Genomic DNA, 22,018 nt, shown 5'->3' on the forward strand with positions numbered 1-22,018 from the left:
CTCCTTCCTGATCAAGGACCTGGACCCACTGCAATTTGCCTCTGGCCACATTTGGTCTATAGTGGATGCAGTCTCACTGGCTCTCCACTCGGCCTTGGATCACTTGCTTACATCAGGCTGCTGTTCAGTGATTACAGATCAGCGTTCAGCACCGTCATCCCCTCAGTACTAATCAACAACAAGCTCCAAAACCTGGGCCTCTGTACCTCCCTCTGCAACTGGATCCTTGACTTCCTCACTGGGGGACCACAATCTGTGTGGATCGGAAATAACATCTCTTCCTCACTGACGATCAGCACTGGTGCACCTCAAGTACACTGAAAAGCCTGCCTCGCATGCCATCCATACTGGTTAATTCAAAACATCAGTACATTGAGTTAGAGCAAGGGAAAACAATAACAGAATGCAGAATAAAGCGTTACAGTTAGAGAGAAAGTGCAGAGCAGACAGACAGTAAGATGCAAGGGTCATGATGAGCTAGGTTGTGAGGTAAGAATTGATCTAAGCAACTGGGGCAGAGGCTGCCTGCAAGCTCACATGCACTACTTATACTGGTAGCTAGTTCCCCTCCGAATGAAGAAGTTTCCCCTCATGTTCCCCTTAAACTTTTCACCTTTCACCCTTAACCCATGACCTCTGGTTGTAATCCCACACAACCTCAGTGGAAAAAGACTGCCTACATTTACCCTTTCTACACCCCTCATAATTTTGTATACCTCTATCAAAACTCCCCTCATTCTCCTATGGTTCCAAGGAATAAAGTCCTAACCTATTCAACTTTCCTTATAACTCAGGTCCTCCAGACCCAGCAACATCTTTGTAAATTTTCTCTGCACTCTTCTAACCTTATTTACATTTTTCCTGTAGGCAGGTGATCAAAAGTGCACACGATACTCTAAATTAAGCCTCACCAACTTCAACATAACATCCCATTTCCTGTACCCAATACTTTGATTTATGAAGGCCAATGTTCCAAAACCTTTCTTTACGACCCTATCTACCTGTGATGCCACTTTCAATGAATTATGGAACTGTATCCCCAAATCCCTTGGTTCTACCACACTCTTCAGTGCCCTACCATTCACTCTGGTGTCATCCGCAACTTCGCTGATCCAGTTAGCCACACTTTCATCCATATCATCGATATACAACAACAGACCCAGCACCAATCCCTGCAGCACACCACTAGTCATAGGCCTCCAGTCAGAGAGGCAACAATCTACTACCACTCTCTGGCTTCTCCCACAAAGCCAGTGTCTAATCCAATTTGCTAACTCATCCTGAATGCTGAGCGACTAAATCTTCTGGACCAGCTTCCCATGCAGGACCTTGACAAAGGCCTTGCTAAAATTCAGTGTAGACAACATCCACTGCCTTACCTTCATCCACTTTACTGGTAACATCCTCAAAAAACTCTAAGATTGGTTAGATATGACGTAACATGCACAAAGCCAAAATGATGGCACGAACATCGATTTCTCAAACTTCTGGTAATATCCCCCACCCCACTTCTCCTTCACCACTCCCCATCCCCTTTCCCTCTCTTGCCCACCCATCGCCTCCCTCTGGTGCTCCTCCCCTTTTTCTTTCTTTCATGGCCTTCTGTCTTTCACCAATTTACAAAGTACTTCCCAGCTCTTTACTTCATCCCTCCCCCTTCAGGTTTCACCTATCATCTTGTGTTTCTCTCTCCCCTGCCCCTGTCTTTTAAATCTACTCCTCAGCTTTTTTTCCTCCAGTCCTGGCAAAGGGTTTCAGCCCAAAACATCGACTACTCTTTTTCTAGATGCTGCCTGGCCTGCTGAGCACCTCCAGTATTATGTGCATGTTTTTTTTATTAAGCAAAATATACTTTATACAAAAATAAAATTATATACAATAAAGCATTCAATGACTTTCAATCCTTTACAACTGTTTCCATTGCTGTCTTTACATCTTTACACTTTTCGCCACCCATGTGGCGCTCTGTTATTCCATATTTACATACAGTTGTTTAGGGGTATACACCCCGCCCCCCCACCCCTCAACTCCCACAGGAGAAGAACCCTAGACTGTAGTCCTTCCCCATCAGGCCTTTGCGGTGGCTGCACCGAGTCTGAGTGCGTCCCTCAGCACGTACTTCTGCAGCCGAGAATGTGCCAGTCGGTAGCATTCCCCCACGGACATCTCCGTGTGCTGGTACACCATCAAGTTTCGGGCCGACCAAAGAGCGTCTTTGACCGAGTTGATGATCTGCCAGCCGCACCGGATGTTGGTCTCTGTGTGCGTCCCCGGGAACAGCCCGTAGATCAGAGAGTCCTCTGTTACGCAGCTGCTGGGGATGAACCTCGACACTGTCCCTTCCATCCTCCTCCACACCTTCTCCGCGAACCCACGGTGTGCAAAGAGGTAGGTCACCGACTCCTCCTCATTGCAGTCCTCCCGTGGGCAGAGGGGTGTGGAGACAACGTTCCGGGCATACAGGAGGGATCGGAATGGGAGGGTCCCTCTCACTGCCAGCCAAGTGAGGTCTTGGTGCCTGTTGGTGAGGTCTGGCGATGAGGCATTTTGCCAGATGAACTGGACGTTCTGCTCAGGGAACCACCCCACTGTGTCCATCACATCCTCCTCCTGCAGTGCCTGCAGGACCTTACGTGCTGACCACTGCCTGATGGCCCTGTGGTCAAAGGCATTGACCTGAAAGAACTTCTCTACGGAGGACAGGTATGGCGGCAACGACCAGCTGACAGGGGTGTTGCACGGGAAAGGGGCCAGACTCATCCTTCGTAGCCATGGCGACAGGTAGAACCTGGGCACACAGTGGTACTTGGTGCCCACGTACCTGGGCACCACCTTGGTACACACAACCTGATGCAGCCACACACGAAGCTGGCCATCAGGGTGAGGGTGACATTGGGGACATTTTTACCCCCATTGTCCAGGGACTCGTGCATGGTGGTCCGTCTGACCCGCTCCATCTTGGATCCCCAGACGAATCTGAAGACGGCTCGGGTGATTTCCGAGCTGAAGGAGCGGGGGACTGGCCACACCTGCGCCAAGTACAGCAGCCCTGAGAGCACCTCACACCTGATGACCAGGTTCTTGTCTGCTATCGATAGGGAGCGCCCTCCCCACAGTCCCAGTTTCTGTTTGACCTTGGCAGTCTGCTCCTGCCAGTTCTTGTTGTGTGCCTTGGCCCCTCCAAACCAGATCCCCAACACCTTCAGGTAATCAGCCCTGATGGTGAAGGGGACGCTGGATCGGTCGGGCCAGTTGCCGAAGAGCATGGCTTCGCTCTTCGTGCGGTTGACCCTGGCCTCCAAAGCCTGCTCGAACTGTTCGCAGATGCTGATCAGCCTGTGAACTGACCTCGGATCAGAGCAGAAGACGGTAACGTCGTCCATGTATAGGGTGGTTTTGACTTGGGTCCCTCCGCTGCCTGGCAGCGTCACCCCTCCTATGCCCTCAGCCCTCCTGATGGCTTTGGCAAAGGGTTCTATGCAGCACATGAACAAGACAGGGGAGAGAGGGCAGCCCTGCCTGACTCCAGACCTGATGGGGAAGCTGTCTGTTTCCTACCCGTTGACCTGGACTGTGCTACAGATGTCCGTGTAGAGCAGTTTGATCCAATTCTGGATTCCCTCCCCAAATCCCATTTTGGAGAGTACATCCGCCATGTACGTGTGCGATATCCTGTCGAAGGCTTTCTCCTGGTCCAAGCTGACCAGGCAGGCGTCCACCCTCCTGTCCTGCACATAGGCAATGGTGTCCCTCAGCAGCACAAGGCTGTTTGAGATCTTCCTGCCCGGTACAGCACAGGTTTGGTCCGGGTGGATCACCTGCTCCAGTGCAGACTTGACCCTGTTGGCGATAGCCTTGGACAGGATCTTGTAGTCCACATTCAGGAGTGAGATGGGCCTCCAATTTCTAATGTCTTTCCTCTCCCCCTTCTGCTTGTAGATGAGGGTGATGATGCCCTTCCTCATGGATTCTGACATGCTGCCTGCCAGGAGCGTAGCGTTGTACACTTCCAGCAGGTCGGGGCCCATCCGGTTCCACAGAGTCGAATACAACTCGACCGGTAAGCTGTCACTTCCGGGAGTCTTGCCCGACTCAAAGGAACGGATGGAGCCAGTCAGCTCGTCTAGGGTCAGTGGCTGCTCCAGACTCTCCCGCTTGCCATTGTCTAAGACCTGCGTGATAGACGACAGGAAGCTGCGGGAGGCTGTGGAGTCTGTGGCCTTTTCTCCGTACAGACCGGCATAGAAGGACCTGCAGATCCTCAGTATGTCTGTCTGCGAGGACGCGACTGAGCCGTCCTCTTCCTTAAGGTTGTGGATCACAGAGCTCCCCCTGTGCACCTTTTGGAAGAAGAATCGTGAGCACATCTCATCCTGCTCCACGGTTTGGACCCTCGATCAGAAGATGATCTTGGAGTACTCGGTGGCAAAGTGCTGGGCCTGCCAGCCCTTCACCTCCCGCAGTTCCTCCCTGACATCCACCCCCCTCGACTGCAGAAGGAGTTGCTGCAACTCTGTCTGGAGTCTACGCAGTTCCCTCTGCCCCTGCCTTGCTTTCTGGATACCCTTGCGGATGAAGAACCTCGCATGTTTGTGCATGTGCATTTTCAGCATCTGCAGATTTTCTCTTGTTGGTCTATAATTGCCTGGTTTGGAGTCCTTTTTAAACTGTGGGACAACACTCCAATCCTGCGGTGCCTCTCCTGTCTCTAAGGATGATTTAAATATATCTGCTAGGGCCCCAGCAATTTCTGCACTTGCCTCCAACAGGGTTCAAGGGAACATCCTGTCAGGCCCTGGGATTTATTCACCCTAATTTGGCCCAAGACAGTAAACACCTTCTCCTCTGTAATCTATATAGGGTCCATGACCTCACAGCTACTTTGCCTCACATCTATAGATTCTGTGTCCATCTCCCGAGTAAATACTGATGCAAAAAAAATGCATTTAAGATCCCCCCCTTTCAGCTCCACACATGGATTACCATTCTGATCTTCCAGAGGATCAATTTTGTCCCTTGCAATCCCTTTGTCTTAACATATCTGTAGAATTCCTGAAGATTCTCCACCTCGTCTGATAGGGCAACTTCATGCCTTCTTTTAGCCCTTTTGACTTTTTTTTTTAAACTAGAGTTTTCTTGCATTTCTTGTACCTGCCTATACCTGTTATGCACTCTTTTTTGTCTTAACCAGGGCCTCAATAGCTCTTGAAAACCAAGGTTTCCTAAATCTGTTATCTTTACCTTTTATTCTGACAGACACTTACAAGGTTTGTACTCTCAAAATTTCACTTCTGAAAGCCTCCCACTTACCAAGTGCACCTTTGCTAGAAAACAACCAGTCCCAATCCACACTTGTCAGATTCTCCCTGATACCATCAAAATAGAATCCCAACCCACAGACCAGACCTGTCCTTTTCCATATTTACTTTGAAACTAAGGAATTGTGATCACTAGATGCAAAATGTTCCCCTACACAAACCTCTGTCACCTGCCCTGTCTCATTCCCTAACAGTAGATGAAGTATCGCACACTTTCTCATTGCGACTTCTACATACTGATTAAGGAAACTTTCTTGAACACATTTGACAAACTCTATCTCATCTAGTCCTTTTACAGTATGAGATTCCCAGTCAATACATGGAAAGTTAAAATCAGTGTCAGAAATCTGATCACTGTGACTTTCCTCTGCTGGGTCATCTCCACAACAATGTCCAAAGTGGTATACCTGTTATTGAGGGGAATGGCCACAGGGGTACTCTGCACTGGCTCCTTAACCCCTTTCCCCTTCCTGACTGTCACCCAGTTTCCTGTGTCCTGCACCTTGGGTGTAACTACCTCTCTATATGTCCAATTTATCACTCCTTCAGCCTCCCAAATGAACCGGAGTTCATCCAGTTCCAGCTCCTACTCCTTAACAATGAGTGTTAGAAGTTACAACTGGGTGCAATTTTCACAAGTGAAGTCGTCAGGGACATTGGACATCTCTCCTGTCCCATATTATTCATCTTTCCTGCCTGGCATCTCCCCTTTCCCACATTATTCAGCCCTCCTGCCTGTACTGAGCCAAAGTAAAGAAGGAAAACAAAATAAATCTGGTGGATATGTCTCTTTTGCCTTCTGTCAATTGCTGAAACCTCAGAAACCTGTGGTCCAGGTGCAGATAGATAGGATGAGGCAGAAGATCACAAGGAACCATCTGGATGGGCCAGGGGCCTGTTTCTGTGCTGTAGTACTCTATGGTCTCAAAGAGTTATACCACTGACTTGGCTAGTCCCATTTTCCAACAGGAAATCCAGTGTTGCCCATCTCTCCTACACCCATTTACATGTTGCTTGAAACAATGGATGCCATGCCACTCATCAGATCATCAGATATTCCCACCACCCTGATGCCATCAGGTAGAATGCACAAGACTCGCACCACCAGGCTCAAGAACAGTTACTAACCCTCAGCCATCAGATTCTTCAATAAAAGCGGATTACTAGGGGGACACTTGCACCATCAATTCCCACAACCAATTTAAGAACTCTTTAGAAACATAGAAAATAGGTGCAGGAGTAGGCCATTTGGCCCTTCGAGCCTGCACCGCCATTCAGTATGATCATGGCTGATCATCCAACTCAGAACCCTGTACCTGCTTTCTCTCCATACCCCCTGATCCCTTTAGCCACAAGGGCCATATCTAACTTCTTCTTAAATATAGCCAATGAACTGGCCTCAACTGTTTCCTGTGGCAGAGAATTCCACAGATTCACCACTCTCTGTGTGAAGAAGTTTTTATCTCTGTTCTCATTATTTGTTGTTATGTATTTATATTTGCATTTGCACAGTTTGTTGTTTTCTGCACACTGGCTGATCTTTCATTGATCCTTTTATAGTTACTACTCTAAAGATTTGGAGAATGTGCCTACAGGAAAAAGAATATTAAGGCTGTATAAAGTGACACATATGTACTTTGATAATAAATTTACTTTGAAAATCAAGCTGCCCTGATCAGTATGATTTAATTGGCCTTGAGACTATAGTAGTCCTAATCAATAAAGTTAAAAGCACCGTAATACAGTATTTACAACGCTACAATTGATCTAATCACCACTATTAACACAATCCCATTTACCTCCCCCATTCAGCCTCACAGACCCAGGGATAGCACTTTGCGTCTCCTCCGTGATTGAACGAGGGAAAATGGGGGAGCGGGGTAAAAGTGGTGAGGTGAGGGAAGGGAGGAGTTTGTGGGGTGAAGGGAGCTGGGAGGGGGGCATATTACCTATCCTCTCCGACGTCCGCCTCCTCACAACCGATGGGACGTTTGAATCTGCCGCCAGCTCCACCGGATGTGACGTTTCCAACAACCGGGATCCCTTCACGTTATTTTTAAGACAATTCCTAGAGTGGGTTTTCCCCCTTTAAGGATTCCAAGGATTCTATGGTTCTATACTTCGAAAATTCCCCCTCCCGTAGAAAATATCCCGAAAAGCTGCCAATCTCTGATTGCTGTCCAATCACATTCCACTTCGTCTTTGTGACGTTTGCTGTCTACTCTCCACCAATGACAGCCAACCTTCCAGCCACATTCATCGTCACAACGATGACGCCAACTGCTCCGACCCTCTTTTCTGAGTCTCGGGCGGTCGCGAGCGGCGGCGGTTGGCGTTTGAAACAGCGGAAGTGGCTCGGTGAGCGCAGGAAAGGGGCCGCCCTTTGAGGTCTAATTACCACGTACCCCATTCCTCTCCCGATGAGAAACAAACACCCTTTTCTTCGCATCCGGAGGCATTTAACCGTTCCCCGAATGAGAGTTCCCCTCTGCAGGCCATTTTAATTCCCTTCCGGGAGATTTACTCCCTCCGTGTCTTTTTTCGCCTATTTCTGAATGGCACTTACCCATTCCTTTTGCAATGGGTTACTTACCCCTCATGAGAGGCATTTACCTCTTCTGAACGTCATTTGTCCCTATACTTCGCATGAGGGGTTACTTTACCGGCCCTCCACCTTGAGATTCATTTACCCTCCCCTTACCTCACTGTGGGAGACTTACACCCACCCCATGAGGTTTGTTTACCCCTCCCACGTTAAGGGGCAATTAGCCACTCCTGGAGGGGGTGTCATTCACCCCCCACCTGAGAACTATTTATCCCTTGTCCCTGCCCTACCCCAAAGGGTTTAGCCCCTTCCCCCTCCAAGAATGCAATTTAACCCCTCCCAAAGGTACATTTACCTCCTGGTTCTTGGTCCTCCAAAATATTCTGCATGGAATTTAAACTGGAGGTGGTGGAGGGTGGACTTAAGTAGGAGATTTTTGAAGAAGAAGAGCTGTCTTAAATTTAATTGGGTTTGATTGTGTGACTATGGTAGGATGAAGATTATTCCACGCTTTAATTGTGGGGGGGAAGAATGAATTGCTGTACACGTCTGACTTCGTAATTAGTATTTCAAATTGAAATGAGTGCCCCTGTCTGCTCCTAATAGGTTTAGGTTTGGTGAGGGATTGGTAGTCTATGTCAAGCTGACCATTTAACATTTTGTAAAAACTGGTCAGCAGATGTGCTTCACATCTATCTTGGAGAGAGTTCCACTTTAATGAATTCAGAAGTTGGGTAGCACTCGCTTCTCTCATAGGTATTTGTGACAAATTGGGCTGCCTGTCTTTGGACTCGCTCAATGGAAGTTGTGTATTGGTCCCATGTAGCAGCTGTATATTCCAGATGTGGCCTAACAAATGTGAGGTACAACTTCTTGACAGAAGTTGAACAGTGATGAAAATTGTGTCTCAGAAAAATTAGGACTCCTGTTGCATTCACTGTTGCATGATGTATCTGACCATTCAAATGCAGATCATTCTGGATTATGATACCAAAATACTTGATCTCCTCCCTCGCCCCAGTGGAATTAACCTCTTTGCTTTCCCCCTATAGTTTACCTCATCAAGGTATGCATTGGCCAGTATTTCTCCCCCTCCCCCCAGGCATTTACTCCCAACTCCGAGGGTCATTTAACCAACCATTCCTTCCATTCATGTTTGTGTGGAGTAAAATCTGCCCTGTGGTAACAGTAGTGGGGGGGTGCAGGTGGGGCCTTGCCTGCACAGCAGCCATTGTTTATCATCTATATTAATAATTTAGACAAAAATATGGTAAATTGGATTATTGTCACATGTACTGAGATGTAGAACTTGTCTTGCACACGGTGAACATGGTACATTCAGCTCAAATTAGGTTAAAAAAAACAGCATAAAAACTGCCGAGAAAGTGCAAGATCATAGTGAGATAGATGGTGAGGGAAAGAGTCTGTTTCAGAACCAGATGCCAGTGAGGTAAAAGCTGTCCTCAACGTGCTTTCGAGCCTTTGTATCTTCTGCCTGAGGTGAATGGGCAAATTGCAGATGGCAGCAAGACTTGGGACATAGGGGAAGCTTGCAGCAGGATCTGGACCAGCTAGAAACATGGCAGACGATACTTAATGTCTGCAAGTGTGAGGTTGCCCATTTGGGAGGAGCGACCAGGGCAGGACCACGTGGTGAGTGGTAGGGCACTGGGGTATGCTACAGTAGCGATCTGCAAATACAGATCCGGAAATAGCATGTTATGCTGCATTTATACTAGACATTGCTGAGGCCAAATCTGGAGTATCGTCTGCAGTTTTGGACACCTACCTACAGGAAAGTTATCAATAAGTTATCTTCCACCATCTGATTCCTGAAGGGTCCATGAACACTACCTCACTGCATATTTATTTAATTTTTGATGTATTATTGTTAGCTAGTGATATTAATGTACTGCTACCACTCGATTACAAATTTCATGATAATTGTCAGTGAAAAATTCTGATTCTGGGAAAACTTACAAGGATGTTACTGGTTCTTGAGCTGAGTTTTATGAAAAGGTTGAATAGGTGAGGAGAATGAGGACAGATCTTATAGAGGGCTACCATTGGATGAATGCATGCAAGCTTTTACCCCTTGGGTTGAGTGGGACAAGAACCATCATTGGTAAGATGGCAGCAGCCTGTCGGGGGCAACAAAAGGTGTTTTTCTCCTTGTTAATTGTGTTTTTTATGTTCACAAGACTACACTGAGCTCCAGAACTTTGGGTACAGCAGGTCTACTGCATCAGTGAGCTGCTGGTGATGGGAGTAGCCGGCTGGGATGCCGGTGGAGGAGGAGCCAGTCGGCAGGTCCAAGGAGCTAACCTGAGTGCAGACCATGTTGCTGCCTGCTACATGAAGGCATCAGAGTTGGGGCATTAAAGCAGCGTGCGGTGTAACTGTGGGTGATTGCCTTTGCCATTTCTCTTGCAATCACAAGACCCTGTTGGACATTGATAATGTAAAATGCTGCAAGCCTGTTTCCCTAATTTGCTGGAGAGACAGGTGGTGTGGGGGCTGTGTAGTGTCATTTGTACCTCAAGCTGCAGGCTTCCTCGTTTCTATCCAGGTGTGGAGATGCCAGAGGCTGTGTAGCATGGCCTCCGTGCTCAGTTGGGAGCTGGGCTTTCCCATCAGTGCTGCCCTCCAGTGTTCAACTGGTGTAATGACAGGCTAGGTACCTGGGAACTAAGCCATCAATTGGCCAGACATGTGGATCAGGGTTTTGGACTATATAGGAGTTTTGTTTTGCATGACTATGTTTTTTTTGCTCGCTCTTTCCAATGTTCTGTGTGCTTTGCACCTTGGCCCCAAAGAAACGATACTTCATTCGGCTCTGTGAAATGCGGTGAAGATGAAATATTTCTGGCAACTTCTTCACTCAAAAGTGAAAAGGACCTTGGATGACTTAAAGAGACTGAGGTGCTTGAGTCTATAGACATTAAGAAAGAGCATATGCTGGAGCTTTTGAAAGGAATTAAGTCTGATAAGTCACTGGGACCAGATGAGATATACCCCAGGCTACTGTGGAAAGCAAGGAAGGAGATTGCTGAGCCTCTGGCGATGATCTTTGCATCACTAGGGACGGGAAAAGTACCAGAGGATTGGAAGGTTGTAAACATTGTTCCCTTGTTCAAGAAAGGGAGAAGAGGTAACCTAGGAAATTATAGACCAGTTAGTCTTGCTTCAGTGGTGGGCAAGTTGTTGGAGAAGATCCTGAAAGGTAGGATTTATGAGCATTTGGAGAGACATAATTTGATTAGGGATAGTCAGTGTGATTGAATTCTTTGAGAATGTAACAATAGACATTGAAGGTAGAACAGTGGATATAGTGTATATGGATTTCAGTAAGACATTTGATAAGATTTTCCATGCAAGACTCATTCAAAAAATAATGAGGCATGGGTTTGCTTGTGGATCTAGAACTGGCTTGCCCACAGAAGGCAAAGGGTGATTGTGAATAGTTCATATTCTGCATGGAGATCGATGACCAGTGGTGTTCCACAGGGATCTGTTCTGGGACCTCTCCTCTTTGTGATTTTTACAAATGACTTGGATAAGGAAGTAGAAGGGTAGATTAGTAAGTTTGCTGATGATACAAAAGTTGGGGGTGTTGTGGATAGTTTGGAGGGTTGTCAAAGGTTACGATGGAACATCAATAAGATGCAGAACTGGGCTGAGAAGTGACAGATGGAGTTCAACCCAGGTAAGTGTGAAGTGGTTCATTTTGGTAGGGTAAATTTGAAGATAGAATGGTATATTAATGGTAAGACTCTTGGCAGTGTGTAGGATTGGCGAGATCTTGGGGTCTGTATCTATAGGACACTCAAAGCTTCTGCGCAGGTTGACTGTGTTGTTAAGAAGGTGTATGGTGTGTTGGCCTTCATCAACCATGAGATTGCATTCAAGAGCCATGGGGTAATGTTACAACTATATAAGTCCTTGGTCAGACCCCACTTGGAGTGCTGTGTTCCGTTCTGGTCACCTCATTACAGGAAGGATGTGGATGTTATAGAGAGAGTTCAGAGGAGATTTACAAGGATGTTGCCTGGATTGGAGAGCATGTGCAGGCAGACAAGATGAGAATAGGTTGAGTGAACTTGGCCTTTTCTCCTTGGAGCGATGGAGGAGGAGAGGTGACCTGATAGAGGTGTATAAGATGATGAGAGGCATTGATCGTGTGGATAGTCAGAGGCTTTTTTCCCAGGGCTGAAATGGCTAACATGAGGGGGCGTAGTTTTAAGGTGCTTGGAATAGATACAAAGAGGAATGCCAGAAGTAAGTTTTTCACAAAGAGTGCTGGGGGCTTGGAATGCATTGCCAGTGAGGATAGTAGAGGTGGATACAAAAGCGTCTTTTATAAGCTTATGTGATAGGGAAATTCTAGACAGCCTCTAGAGTAGGTTACATGGTTGGCACAGCATTGTGGGCCAAAGGGCCTGTAGTGTATTGTAGGTTTCTATGTTCAAAGGATTTTTACTGATATTTATTATTGCTACATGTACCAATGTATGGTGAAAAGCTTGTCTTGCATACTGCACATATCACAGTGCATTGAGGTAGAGCAAGGTAAACTATAAGAGAGTGCAGAATAAAGTGTCACAGTTACAGAGAAAGTGCAGGCAGACAATAAGGTGTAAGGTCATAAAGAGTTAGGTTGTAAGGGCAAAAGTCCAAATTATCGTAATAGAAGACTGTTCAATGTTCATATAACAGAAGCTGAACTTCAGCCTAGTGGAACATGCTTTCAGGCTTTTGTATCTTTTCCCCGATGGGAGGAGGGGGAAAGAATGTCTGGGATGTGTGGGACCTTTGATTATATTGGCTGCTTTACCGAGGCAATGGAAAATGTAGATGGGTCTATGGAGGGGAGGCAGGTTTCCATGATGTGCTGAGCTGTGTCCACAACTCTCTGCAGTTTCCTGCCGTACCCAACTGCGATGCATTCAGACAGGATGTGGAACAATCTACCAGCAGAAGTCATGGATGTGGGTTCAGTTGTAACATTTAAGAGAAATTCGGTCTTCGGACTGGGAGGGGTACAGGAGGTGTGGGTGCAAGTAGATGGGAATCACGGATTAGATGGGCTGAAGTTTGTTTCTGTGCTGTAGTGATCTATGACACCCTGGCTTCCATGCATCCCTCTTCCCCCACCCTGTCCAGCTTCCCACCAGACCACCACCGCTAACCTTCCCTCCAACTCCTCCATCTTAACACCCTCACATACTCCTTCCCAACCCCCTCCTGTAGGATGGAGACAGAGGAGATGGCTGCCCCTGACTCCCCCACCGAGGAACCTTGGAGTGTCAGCTGCAGCGACGAGGAGGTGGAGAGCACAGACCCGTGGACCCCGAGCCCCCAGGAGATCATGCGTCTGTATCAAGCCCTGTCGGAGCAGGGTACCCTGGAGCTCAGCTGCCGTCCACTCCCTCGCCGCCCTCCCACCCCCGAGGCCGGACCTACCCAGGAAGAGGAGCTCGAGGAGCCCTTGGCCATCGAAGAGGAGGATGAGAAGTAAGCTCACGGGCTTGAGATATCCCAGTATAACCCAACCAACCATCAAACCACAGGGGCGAGGGGAGGGTCTGTAGAAAACATCAGTCCCAGCGGGAGTCTATGGGGAGACACGGGTCAGACACCGTGGAGAGAGTGTGGGGAATCACAGGTCAGACGCCATAGGGAGTGTGTGTGGAATCACGGGTCAGACCCCATGGGGAGAGTGTCAGGACAAGCAGGTCCGATCCCACAGGGATTTTGAGGAGCTTGTCAGCTACACAGCAGTGACGGTATGCAGTCTCACAATGAGCAATTGTCTTTGTGGCTTTTCTTGTGTTTGTAAAACCCTGTTGGACAGCATTAATGTGGAATGCTACATTTCATTGATTTACTGGCAGTGCTGACAGGGGGGAATGTGTGGCCTCGGTTATGGCAAGGACTAGGCCTTAAGCTGAGGTGTCGCCTGTTTGCAGAAGGCGGTGCAGCACAGTCTCCGTGCTGCTCTCCAGTGTTCGCTCAGTGTAAGACAGGCCTCGAGCCAAGGTGTCACCTACTTGCAGAAGGTGGTGTGGCATGGTGTTGGTGCTGCTCTTGTGCTGGCTCAGTGTAAGACTAGGTCTCATGCTGTGGTGTGGCCGGTTTGCAGCCACCCAGGAGAAAGGTGTCAGTGCCAAAGGCAGTGTAGCGTGGTGTCGGTGCTCAGTGGAAGATTAGCTGTGTTGTACAGCAGATTACTGCGACATTCATGGGCTATTTTACTACTATCCCATATGTACCTTGTGCCGGGTATGACTGTGGGTATTGTGTTTTGCACCTCAGCCCCAGAGTAACGTCGTTTTGTTTGGCGGTATTCATGTATGGTTGAAATCCAGTTAACTTAGAGTAAACTTAAACTTTAAAAAGGGACCAAACGCAGGTAGATGAAACAGGCTCAGATAGGATTTGAATGGGATGGGCTCAGATGGGACAGGAGGCTCAGAGACCTTGGCCTACACCCCGCCTTGTGCAGCTGGATCCTGGTCTTCTTATCAAATCACTGACAGCGGGTAGGATGGGCTCCCTCACCTCTGCCCTTCAGCACAGGTATCCCCTCAGGGTTGTGTCCTGAGTCCCCTCCTCTACTCCCTTTATACCCACCACTGTGCTGCCACCCACAGCTCCAATCTGCTGATCAAATTCACAGATGACACAACATTGATCGGCCTTATTTCTAGTGGTGATGGGCCAGCCTACAGAGGAGAGCTTGACACCCTGACACAGTGGTGCCAAGTTAACAACCTCTCCCTCAGTTTCTAAAAAACAAAAGAGCTGATTGTGGATTACAGAAGGAACGGAGACAGGCTCACTCCGATAAACATCAGTGGTCATTGGTTGAGAGGGTAGGGTGAGTAGTTTCAAGTTCCTCACCTGGACTGAACACACTGGCTTTGTGGCAAGAAAAGCACAACAGTATCTCTTCCACCTCAGGCAACTGAAGAAGTTCGATATAAGCCTCCAAATCCTCAAGACCTTCTACAGGAACACCATTGAGAGCATTCTGACTGACTGTATCACCGCCTGGTATGGAAACTGCACCAACCTGGATCTCTGGGCACTTCAGAGAGGGGTACAGACAGCCCAGCGCATCTGTGGGTGTGAACTTCCCTCCACCTGGGACATTTTTACAGCAGCAGGCGCAAAAAGGAGGTCTGAAAGATCAACAGGGACACCAGTCACCCCAGCCATAAACTGTTCCAGCTGCTTCCATCCGGCAAATGGTACCGCAGCATTAAAACCAGAACCAACAGCTTCTGTCTACAAGCCATTAGACTTTTAAATTCACAGCTCTGTACTTTGCGATGGAATCATAACATGAAGACTTTTACTCCCTCACATTGTGGGATGAATGTAAGATTTAAATAAATTCAATTCAGTTCAAAATTTGGATTGGCACAGGCAGATGAGATGGGCTCAGATGGGGATCTGGATTGGCATGGGCAGACAGGACAGGCTCAGACAGGGATGTGCATTTAGCACAGGCAGACAGATGGTTGATTGGCACAGGTGGATGGGATGGGATCAGGCAGGGATCTGGATTGGCACAGATCAGTTGAGCCAAGAAGAACTGTTTCTGTGCTGCTCTATGTTGGATGATGCAAGAACCATGCCACCATCTCTCTCTTCACCCACAGGCCCCCTGCACCTACGGAGTTTGACTTTGATGATGAACCTGCACCAGCCAAATCCTTCCTGGGCATCCGGAGATCTCCAGGTGAGCTGAGCAGTCGTGTGAGCACATGGTAGCCCAAATGACATTGGCACAGTGGAGACCAGTCTCCCTTGCTCAAATGTCACTTCCCACCCTCCATCATGTGCTCTTCTCTGCCCTTCATTCCTCCTTCTGTTACCTACCCTCCACCTCGCCCCCTCTGCCCCAGGCTTTTGGCTTGGGGCTGCGTTTTCTCCTGCTGGAACCTTGTGAGCCCTACACCCACTGTGCCCATTAATCTCTTCCTTCCCTTCCCCCTCCACAGGGAGCTCAAGCCGCACCCAGCGACGTGAAGCACGGCTGGACAAAGTTCTGTCTGACATGAAGAGGCACAAACGTATCGAGGAGCAAATGCTCAGGACGGGCAGGGACGTATTTCAGCTGGAGACTGAGCAGGAGGCGGTTCCTACCCGCTCCCGCGGTATCTTCCAATGCCGTAACTACTGATATTCCCAAGGACCATGAGAAACGAAGAAGAGTGGGGTATCCAGAGGAGGCACCTCATATTGAGCAGAAGGAAGGCAGCGGAACATGCGAGGCTCTGATTCCTGCCACTCTAGAAAAAGTTTCTCTGACCACTCCTTATAGCTGCAGGTGGCGTGGACCTCTTCTACATCCTTCTTGTAATGGAGTGACTAGAACAATACTCCAGATGTGGCATAACCAGGGTGTAGAAAACTAAAACATAACTTCCCAACTCTTGAACACAGTGCCTCAATAAATAAAGGTAAACACGCTAGAGGGCTTCTTTACCACCCTGTCAACCTATGCAGACACCTTCAGGACAGGAAGCCATGGACTTGGACCCCAAGATCCCTCAGAGCCAGGTTTCTTATCCCATGTGAAATGAGTTGTTTTGTGGCAGAAGTACTGTGCAAATATAAAACTTATATCAATTACCAAGTCTTATTGGTGGATTATTCAGAAAACCAATTAGCATCAACACTGTTAAGGGTCCTGCCATTAACTGTGCCCTGTCCCTTTACATTTGACCTCCTAAAGTGTAACACCTCACAGTTGTCTCGGTTAAACTCCCATATCTCTCCGCGTATCTGCAACTGATGTATATCCTGCTGAAAATTTGACATTATTTTTAATTTCATCAATGTGTATCACATGCAAACATAGTAAAGATTAAATCTGAGCTTTGTCACAAGTATGAAACTCTGTAGTACAGTGAAATTTCCATCTCCATCAATGACTAACACAGTCTGAGTATTGTGTTGCCATGCCTCTGGTGGTAACATGGCACGCCCACAACTTACTAGCCCTAACCCATAAGATGTAGAATAATTAGGCCATTTGGCCCATCACGTCTGCTCCACCATTTTATCATAGCTGATCCAATTTTCCTCTCAGGCCCCAGTCTTCATTTCCCTTCATGCCCTGACCAATCAAGAATCTGTCAATCTCTGCCTTAACTATATGTAAAGACTTGGCCTCCACAGCTGCCTGTGGCAAAGAATTCCACAGATTCACCGCCCTCTGGCTAAAGAAATTCTTTCTGGAAACCCAAATGATCACGGGAAAAAGTACAAACTCATTAGAAATAGCTGAGGAACTGAGCCCCAGCTCACTGCCACTGTACCATCCAACCATCCATTCGCCCAAATACCTGAATCATCCAATTAGTTTCCGAATACTCATGAGTTAAGATCATAAATTATAACAAGGCTAATTTTGACAACATTGTTAGGAGGTAAATGGATGTCCAGTGAGTGGGACTCATGGAGTCACAGAACAGAAACAGGCCCTTTAGACCAACACCTTTAAACTGGCCAACATTCCCACCTAACCTAGTTCCATTTGTCCCATATCTCCGTAAACCTTTCTTATTCATATACCTGTCTGTGTTTTTAAAAATGTACCTACCTTAACCACATCCTCTGCAGCTCTTTGTCTGGGTGCAAAAGTTGCCCCTTAGGTCCCTATTAAATGTCTCTCTTCACACATTAACCATGTGCCCTCTGGTTCTTGATTGCCCGACTCTGGGGGAAAAAGACTGTGCACACTCACCCTACCTGTGCCCCTTGTGGTTTTATACACCTCTGTAAGGTCACCCCTCAGTCTCCTAAGCTCCGGGGAATAAAGTCCTAACCTGCCCACCCTCTCTTCATAGCTCAGTCCTCCAAGACTCAGCAACATCCTTGTAAATCTGTCCACCTGCTCTAAATCACCCTGTCCCTGAAACCCCTCCAACCACTAAACATCCCAGAATCTCTATAACCTGCAGGTCGGTGGCTGTTATTTAAAAAGGGAGCTTCAGGAGTATTTGTCCATTGTACATGGCCTGTCAGCAGCTATAACCAGAGCACCAATCATGAGTTAGATAGCAGGGAAGGTTCAGGCATAAAAGAGAGACACTGTCTAGAAGAGCAGTTATCAAAGGAGCAGCCATCAATAGAATGATCAGAGGCAGAGTAGCAGGATTTTGGCTCATTCAGGCTTTGGCGATAACAGGTTGAAATGAGGTAAGTTACCTGTGAGGAATAGAAACAGGAAGTATGTGAGGCTGGTGTTCTGTGCTGGGTGTCGGATGTGGGAAGCCCGGGAGACTCGTAGCCTCACAGACGGCCACCATCTGCGCCAGGTGTGTTGAGCTGCAGCTCCTTAGGATCCGGGTTAAGGAAATGAAGCTGCAGCTCGATGGCCTTTGTCCGGTCAGGGAGAGTGAGGAGGTGATGGAGAGGAGCTATAGGCAGGTAGTCACACGGGGGCCTTGGGAGACAGATAAGTGGGTAACAGTTAGGAGAGGGAAGGGTGAGAGTCAGATACTAGAGAGCACCCCAGTGGCTGTCCTCCTTAACAATAAGTACTCCTGTTTGAGTACTGTTGGGGGGAACAGCCTGCCTGGGGGAAGCAACAGTGGCCGTGCCTCTGGCACAGAGTCTGGCCCTGTGGCTCAGAAGGGTCAGGAAAGGAAGTGGATGACAGCAGGGATAGGGGATCAGACAGGTGATTCTGTGGATGCAGGAAAGAAACATAGATGGTTGTTTGCCTCCCAGGTGCCAGGATCCAGGATGTTTCTGATCACACCCACATTATCCTGAAGTGGGAAGGTGAACAGCCAGAGGTTGTGGTACATGTTGGTACCAACGATATAGGTAGGAAAAGGGAGGAGGTCCTGAAAGCAGAAGACAGAGTTAGGAAGGAAGTTGAGAAGCAGGGCCTCGAAGTTAGTAATCTCAGGATTACTGCTTGTGACGTGCGACAGTATAGGAATAGAGAGGTGGAGGATAAATGTGTGGCTCAGGGATTGGAGCAGGGGACAGGGATTCAGATTTTTGGATCATTGGGACCTCTTTTGGGGCAGGTGCGACCTGTACGAAAAGGACAGATTGCACTTGAATCCAAGGGGGACCAATATCCTGGCAGGGAGATTTGCTAAGGCTACTTTTAGTTTAAACTAGAATTGCTGGGGGGTGGGAACCAAACTGAAGAAATGGAGGAAGAGGCAGTTGGCTCACAATTAGAGAAAGCTTGGAGACAGTGTGACAGGGAGGAAAGGCAGGTGATAGAGAAGGGACGCGCTCAGACCAGTGGTTTGAGATGTGTCTATTTTAATGCAAGAAGCATCATGAACAAAGTGGATGAGTTTAGAGCTTGGATCAGTACTTGGAGCTATGATGTGGTGGCCATTACAGAGACTTAATGGCTCAGGAACAGAAATGCTTACTTCAAGTGCCAGGCTTTAAATGTTTCAGAAAGGACAGAGAGGGAGGCAAAAGAGTTGGGGGCGTAGCATAGCTGCAGAAAAGGTGGATGCCATAGAGGGATTGTCTACGGAGTCTCTGTGGGTGAAGGTTAGGAACAGGATGGGGATCAATAACTCTACTGGGTGTTATTATAGACCACCCAATAGTAACAGGGACATCGAGGAGCAGATAAGGAGACAAATTCTGGAAAGGTGTAATAGTAACAGCGTGGTCGTGGTAGGAGATTTATATTTCCTAAATGCTGAATAGCTTCTCCCTAGAGCAAGGGGTTTAGATGGGTTGGACTCTGTTAGGTGTGTTCAGGAAGGTTTCCTGACACAATACATAGATAAACAGAGAATGAGAAGTGACCTGATAGAGGTGTATAAGATGATGAGAGGCATTGATCATGTGGATAGTCAGAGGTTTTTTTTCCCAGGGCTGAAATGGCTAGCACGAGAGGACACAGTTTTAAGGAGCTTGGAAGAAGGTACAGAGGAGCATAATATGATAAGTTTTTATCTGCAATTTGAGAAGGATAAGGGCAGATCGGAGGTGTCAGTGTTGCAGTTAAACAAAGGAGACTATGGAGCCATGAGGGAGGAGCTGGCCAAAGTTAAATGGATGGATATCCTAGCAGAAAAGACAGTGGAACAACAATGGCAGGTATTCTTGGGAATAATGCACAAGGTGCAAAATCAGTTCATCTCCTGGAGAAGGAAGGATTCAAAGGGGGGAAAGGGGCCACAGTGGTTGACAAAGGAAGTCAGAGATTGCATAGCATTAAAAAAAAGTATGACAGAGCTAAGGTGAGTGGGAAGACAGATGATTGGGAAATTTTTAAGGAACAACAGAACTTAACTAAAAAAACAATACAGGGAGAAAAAATGAGGTACGAACGCAAGCTAGCCAGGAATATAAAGGAGGACAGCAAAAGCTTTTTTAAGTATGTGAAGAGCAAGAAGATAGTTAAGAACAATGTTGGGCCCTTAAAGAATGAATTGGGTGAAATTGTTATGGGAAACAGAGAAATGGCAGAAGAATTTAATAAGTACTTTAGATCTGTCTTCACTAGGGAAGACACAAGCAATCTCCCAGATGTATGGATGGGCCAAGGACATAGGGTAACAGAGGAAATGAAACAGATTGACATTAGGAAGGAAATGGTGATGAGTAGACTGATGGGACTGAAGGCTGACAAATCCCCAGGTCCAGACGGTCTGCATCCTAGGGTACCAGAGGAGATGGCTCTGGAAATCGCGGATGCATTGGTAATCATTTTAGACAATAGGTGCAGAAGTAGACCACTCCCCCCTTGAGCCTGCACCGCCATTCTGAGATCATGGCTGATCATCTACTATCAATACCCGGTTCCTGCCTTGTCCCCATATCCCTTGATTCCCCTATCCATAAGATACCTATCTAGCTCCTTCTTGAAAGCATCCAGAGAAATGGCCTCCACTGCCTTCCGAGGCAGTGCATTCCACACCCCCACAACTCTCTGGGAGAAGAAGTTTTTCCTTAACTCTGTCCTAAATGACCTACCCCTTATTCTCAAACCATGCCCTCTGGTACTGGACTCTCCCAGCATCTGGAACATATTTCCTGCCTCTATCTTGTCCAATCCCTTAATAATCTTATATGTTGCAATCAGATCCCCTCTTAATCTCCTTAATTCCAGCGTGTACAAGCCCAGTCTCTCTAACCTCTCTGTGTAAGACAGTCCGGACATCCCAGGAATTAACCTTGTGAATCTACGCTGCACTTCCTCTATAGCCAGGATGTCCTTCCTTAACCCTGGAGACCAAAACTGTACACAATACTCCAGGTGTGGTCTCACCAAGGCCCTGTACAAATGCAAAAGGATTTCCTTACTCTTGTACTCAATTCCCTTTGTAATAAAGGCCAACATTCCATTAGCCTTCTTCACTGCCTGCTGCACTTGCTCATTCACCTTCAGTGACTGATGAACAAGGACTCCTAGATCTCTTTGTATTTCTCCCTTACCTAACTCTACACTGTTCAGATAATAATCTGCCTTCCTGTTCTTACTCCCAAATTGGATAACCTCACACTTATTCACATTAAATGTCATCTGCCAAGTATCTGCCCACTCACTCTGCCTATCCAAGTCACCCTGAATTCTCTTAACATCCTCATGACATGTCACACTGCCACCCAGCTTAGTATCATCAGCAAACTTGCTGATGTTATTCTCAATTCCTTCATCTAAATCATTGATGTAAATCGTAAACAGCTGTGGTCCCAATACCGAGCCCTGTGGCACCCCACTAGTCACCACCTGCCATTCCGAGAAACACCCATTCACCGCTACCCTTTGCTTTCTATCTGCCAACCAGTTTTCTATCCATGTCAATATCTTCCCCCCAATGCCATGAGCTTTGATTTTACCCACCAATCTCCTATGTGGGACCTTATCAAATGCTTTCTGAAAATCGAGGTACACTACATCCACTGGATCTCCCTTGTCTAACTTCCTGGTTACATCCTCGAAAAACTCCCAATAGATTAGTCAAGCATGATTTGCCCTTGGTAAATCCATGCTGGCTTGGCCCAATCCTATCACTGCTATCTAGATATGCCACTATTTCATCTTTAATAATGGACTCTAGCATCTTCCCCACTACTGATGTTAGGCTGACAGGATGATAGTTCTCTGTTTTCTCCCTCCCTCCTTTCTTAAAAAATGGGATAA

At 47.4% G+C, this 22,018-nt stretch overlaps 2 protein-coding genes across 4 annotated transcripts in view; one reads left to right on the forward strand and one right to left on the reverse strand.

The window, feature by feature from the left end:
* The window catches only part of kif22 (kinesin family member 22), a 60,837-nt gene extending 53,424 nt beyond the window's left edge, over positions 1–7,413 (reverse strand). Inside the window, exon 1 of the mRNA XM_073033514.1 lies at positions 7,268–7,413. The gene's annotated coding sequence lies outside the window, so the exon portion shown is untranslated. The remainder of the gene's footprint in view (positions 1–7,267) is intronic.
* Positions 7,414–7,550: 137 nt separating this feature from the next.
* pagr1 (PAXIP1 associated glutamate-rich protein 1) lies at positions 7,551–16,506 on the forward strand. Of its 3 annotated transcripts, none has more exons than XM_073033468.1 (4): positions 7,551–7,676; positions 13,114–13,377; positions 15,531–15,610; positions 15,873–16,506. In XM_073033468.1, the coding sequence occupies exons 2-4, from the start codon at positions 13,115–13,117 to the stop codon at positions 16,052–16,054; spliced, it is 525 nt and encodes a 174-aa protein (XP_072889569.1). In that variant the 5' UTR covers positions 7,551–7,676; position 13,114; the 3' UTR covers positions 16,055–16,506. The 3 variants fall into 3 exon arrangements, with proteins under 3 accessions (XP_072889569.1, XP_072889568.1, XP_072889570.1); XM_073033467.1 differs by having other exon boundaries at positions 7,571–7,676; positions 13,027–13,377; XM_073033469.1 differs by having other exon boundaries at positions 7,611–7,706.
* Positions 16,507–22,018: the final 5,512 nt, after the last annotated feature.

This window comes from Hemitrygon akajei, chromosome 31, assembly GCF_048418815.1.
Source record: "Hemitrygon akajei chromosome 31, sHemAka1.3, whole genome shotgun sequence".
In the NCBI taxonomy this organism is placed as follows: Eukaryota; Metazoa; Chordata; class Chondrichthyes; order Myliobatiformes; family Dasyatidae; genus Hemitrygon; species Hemitrygon akajei.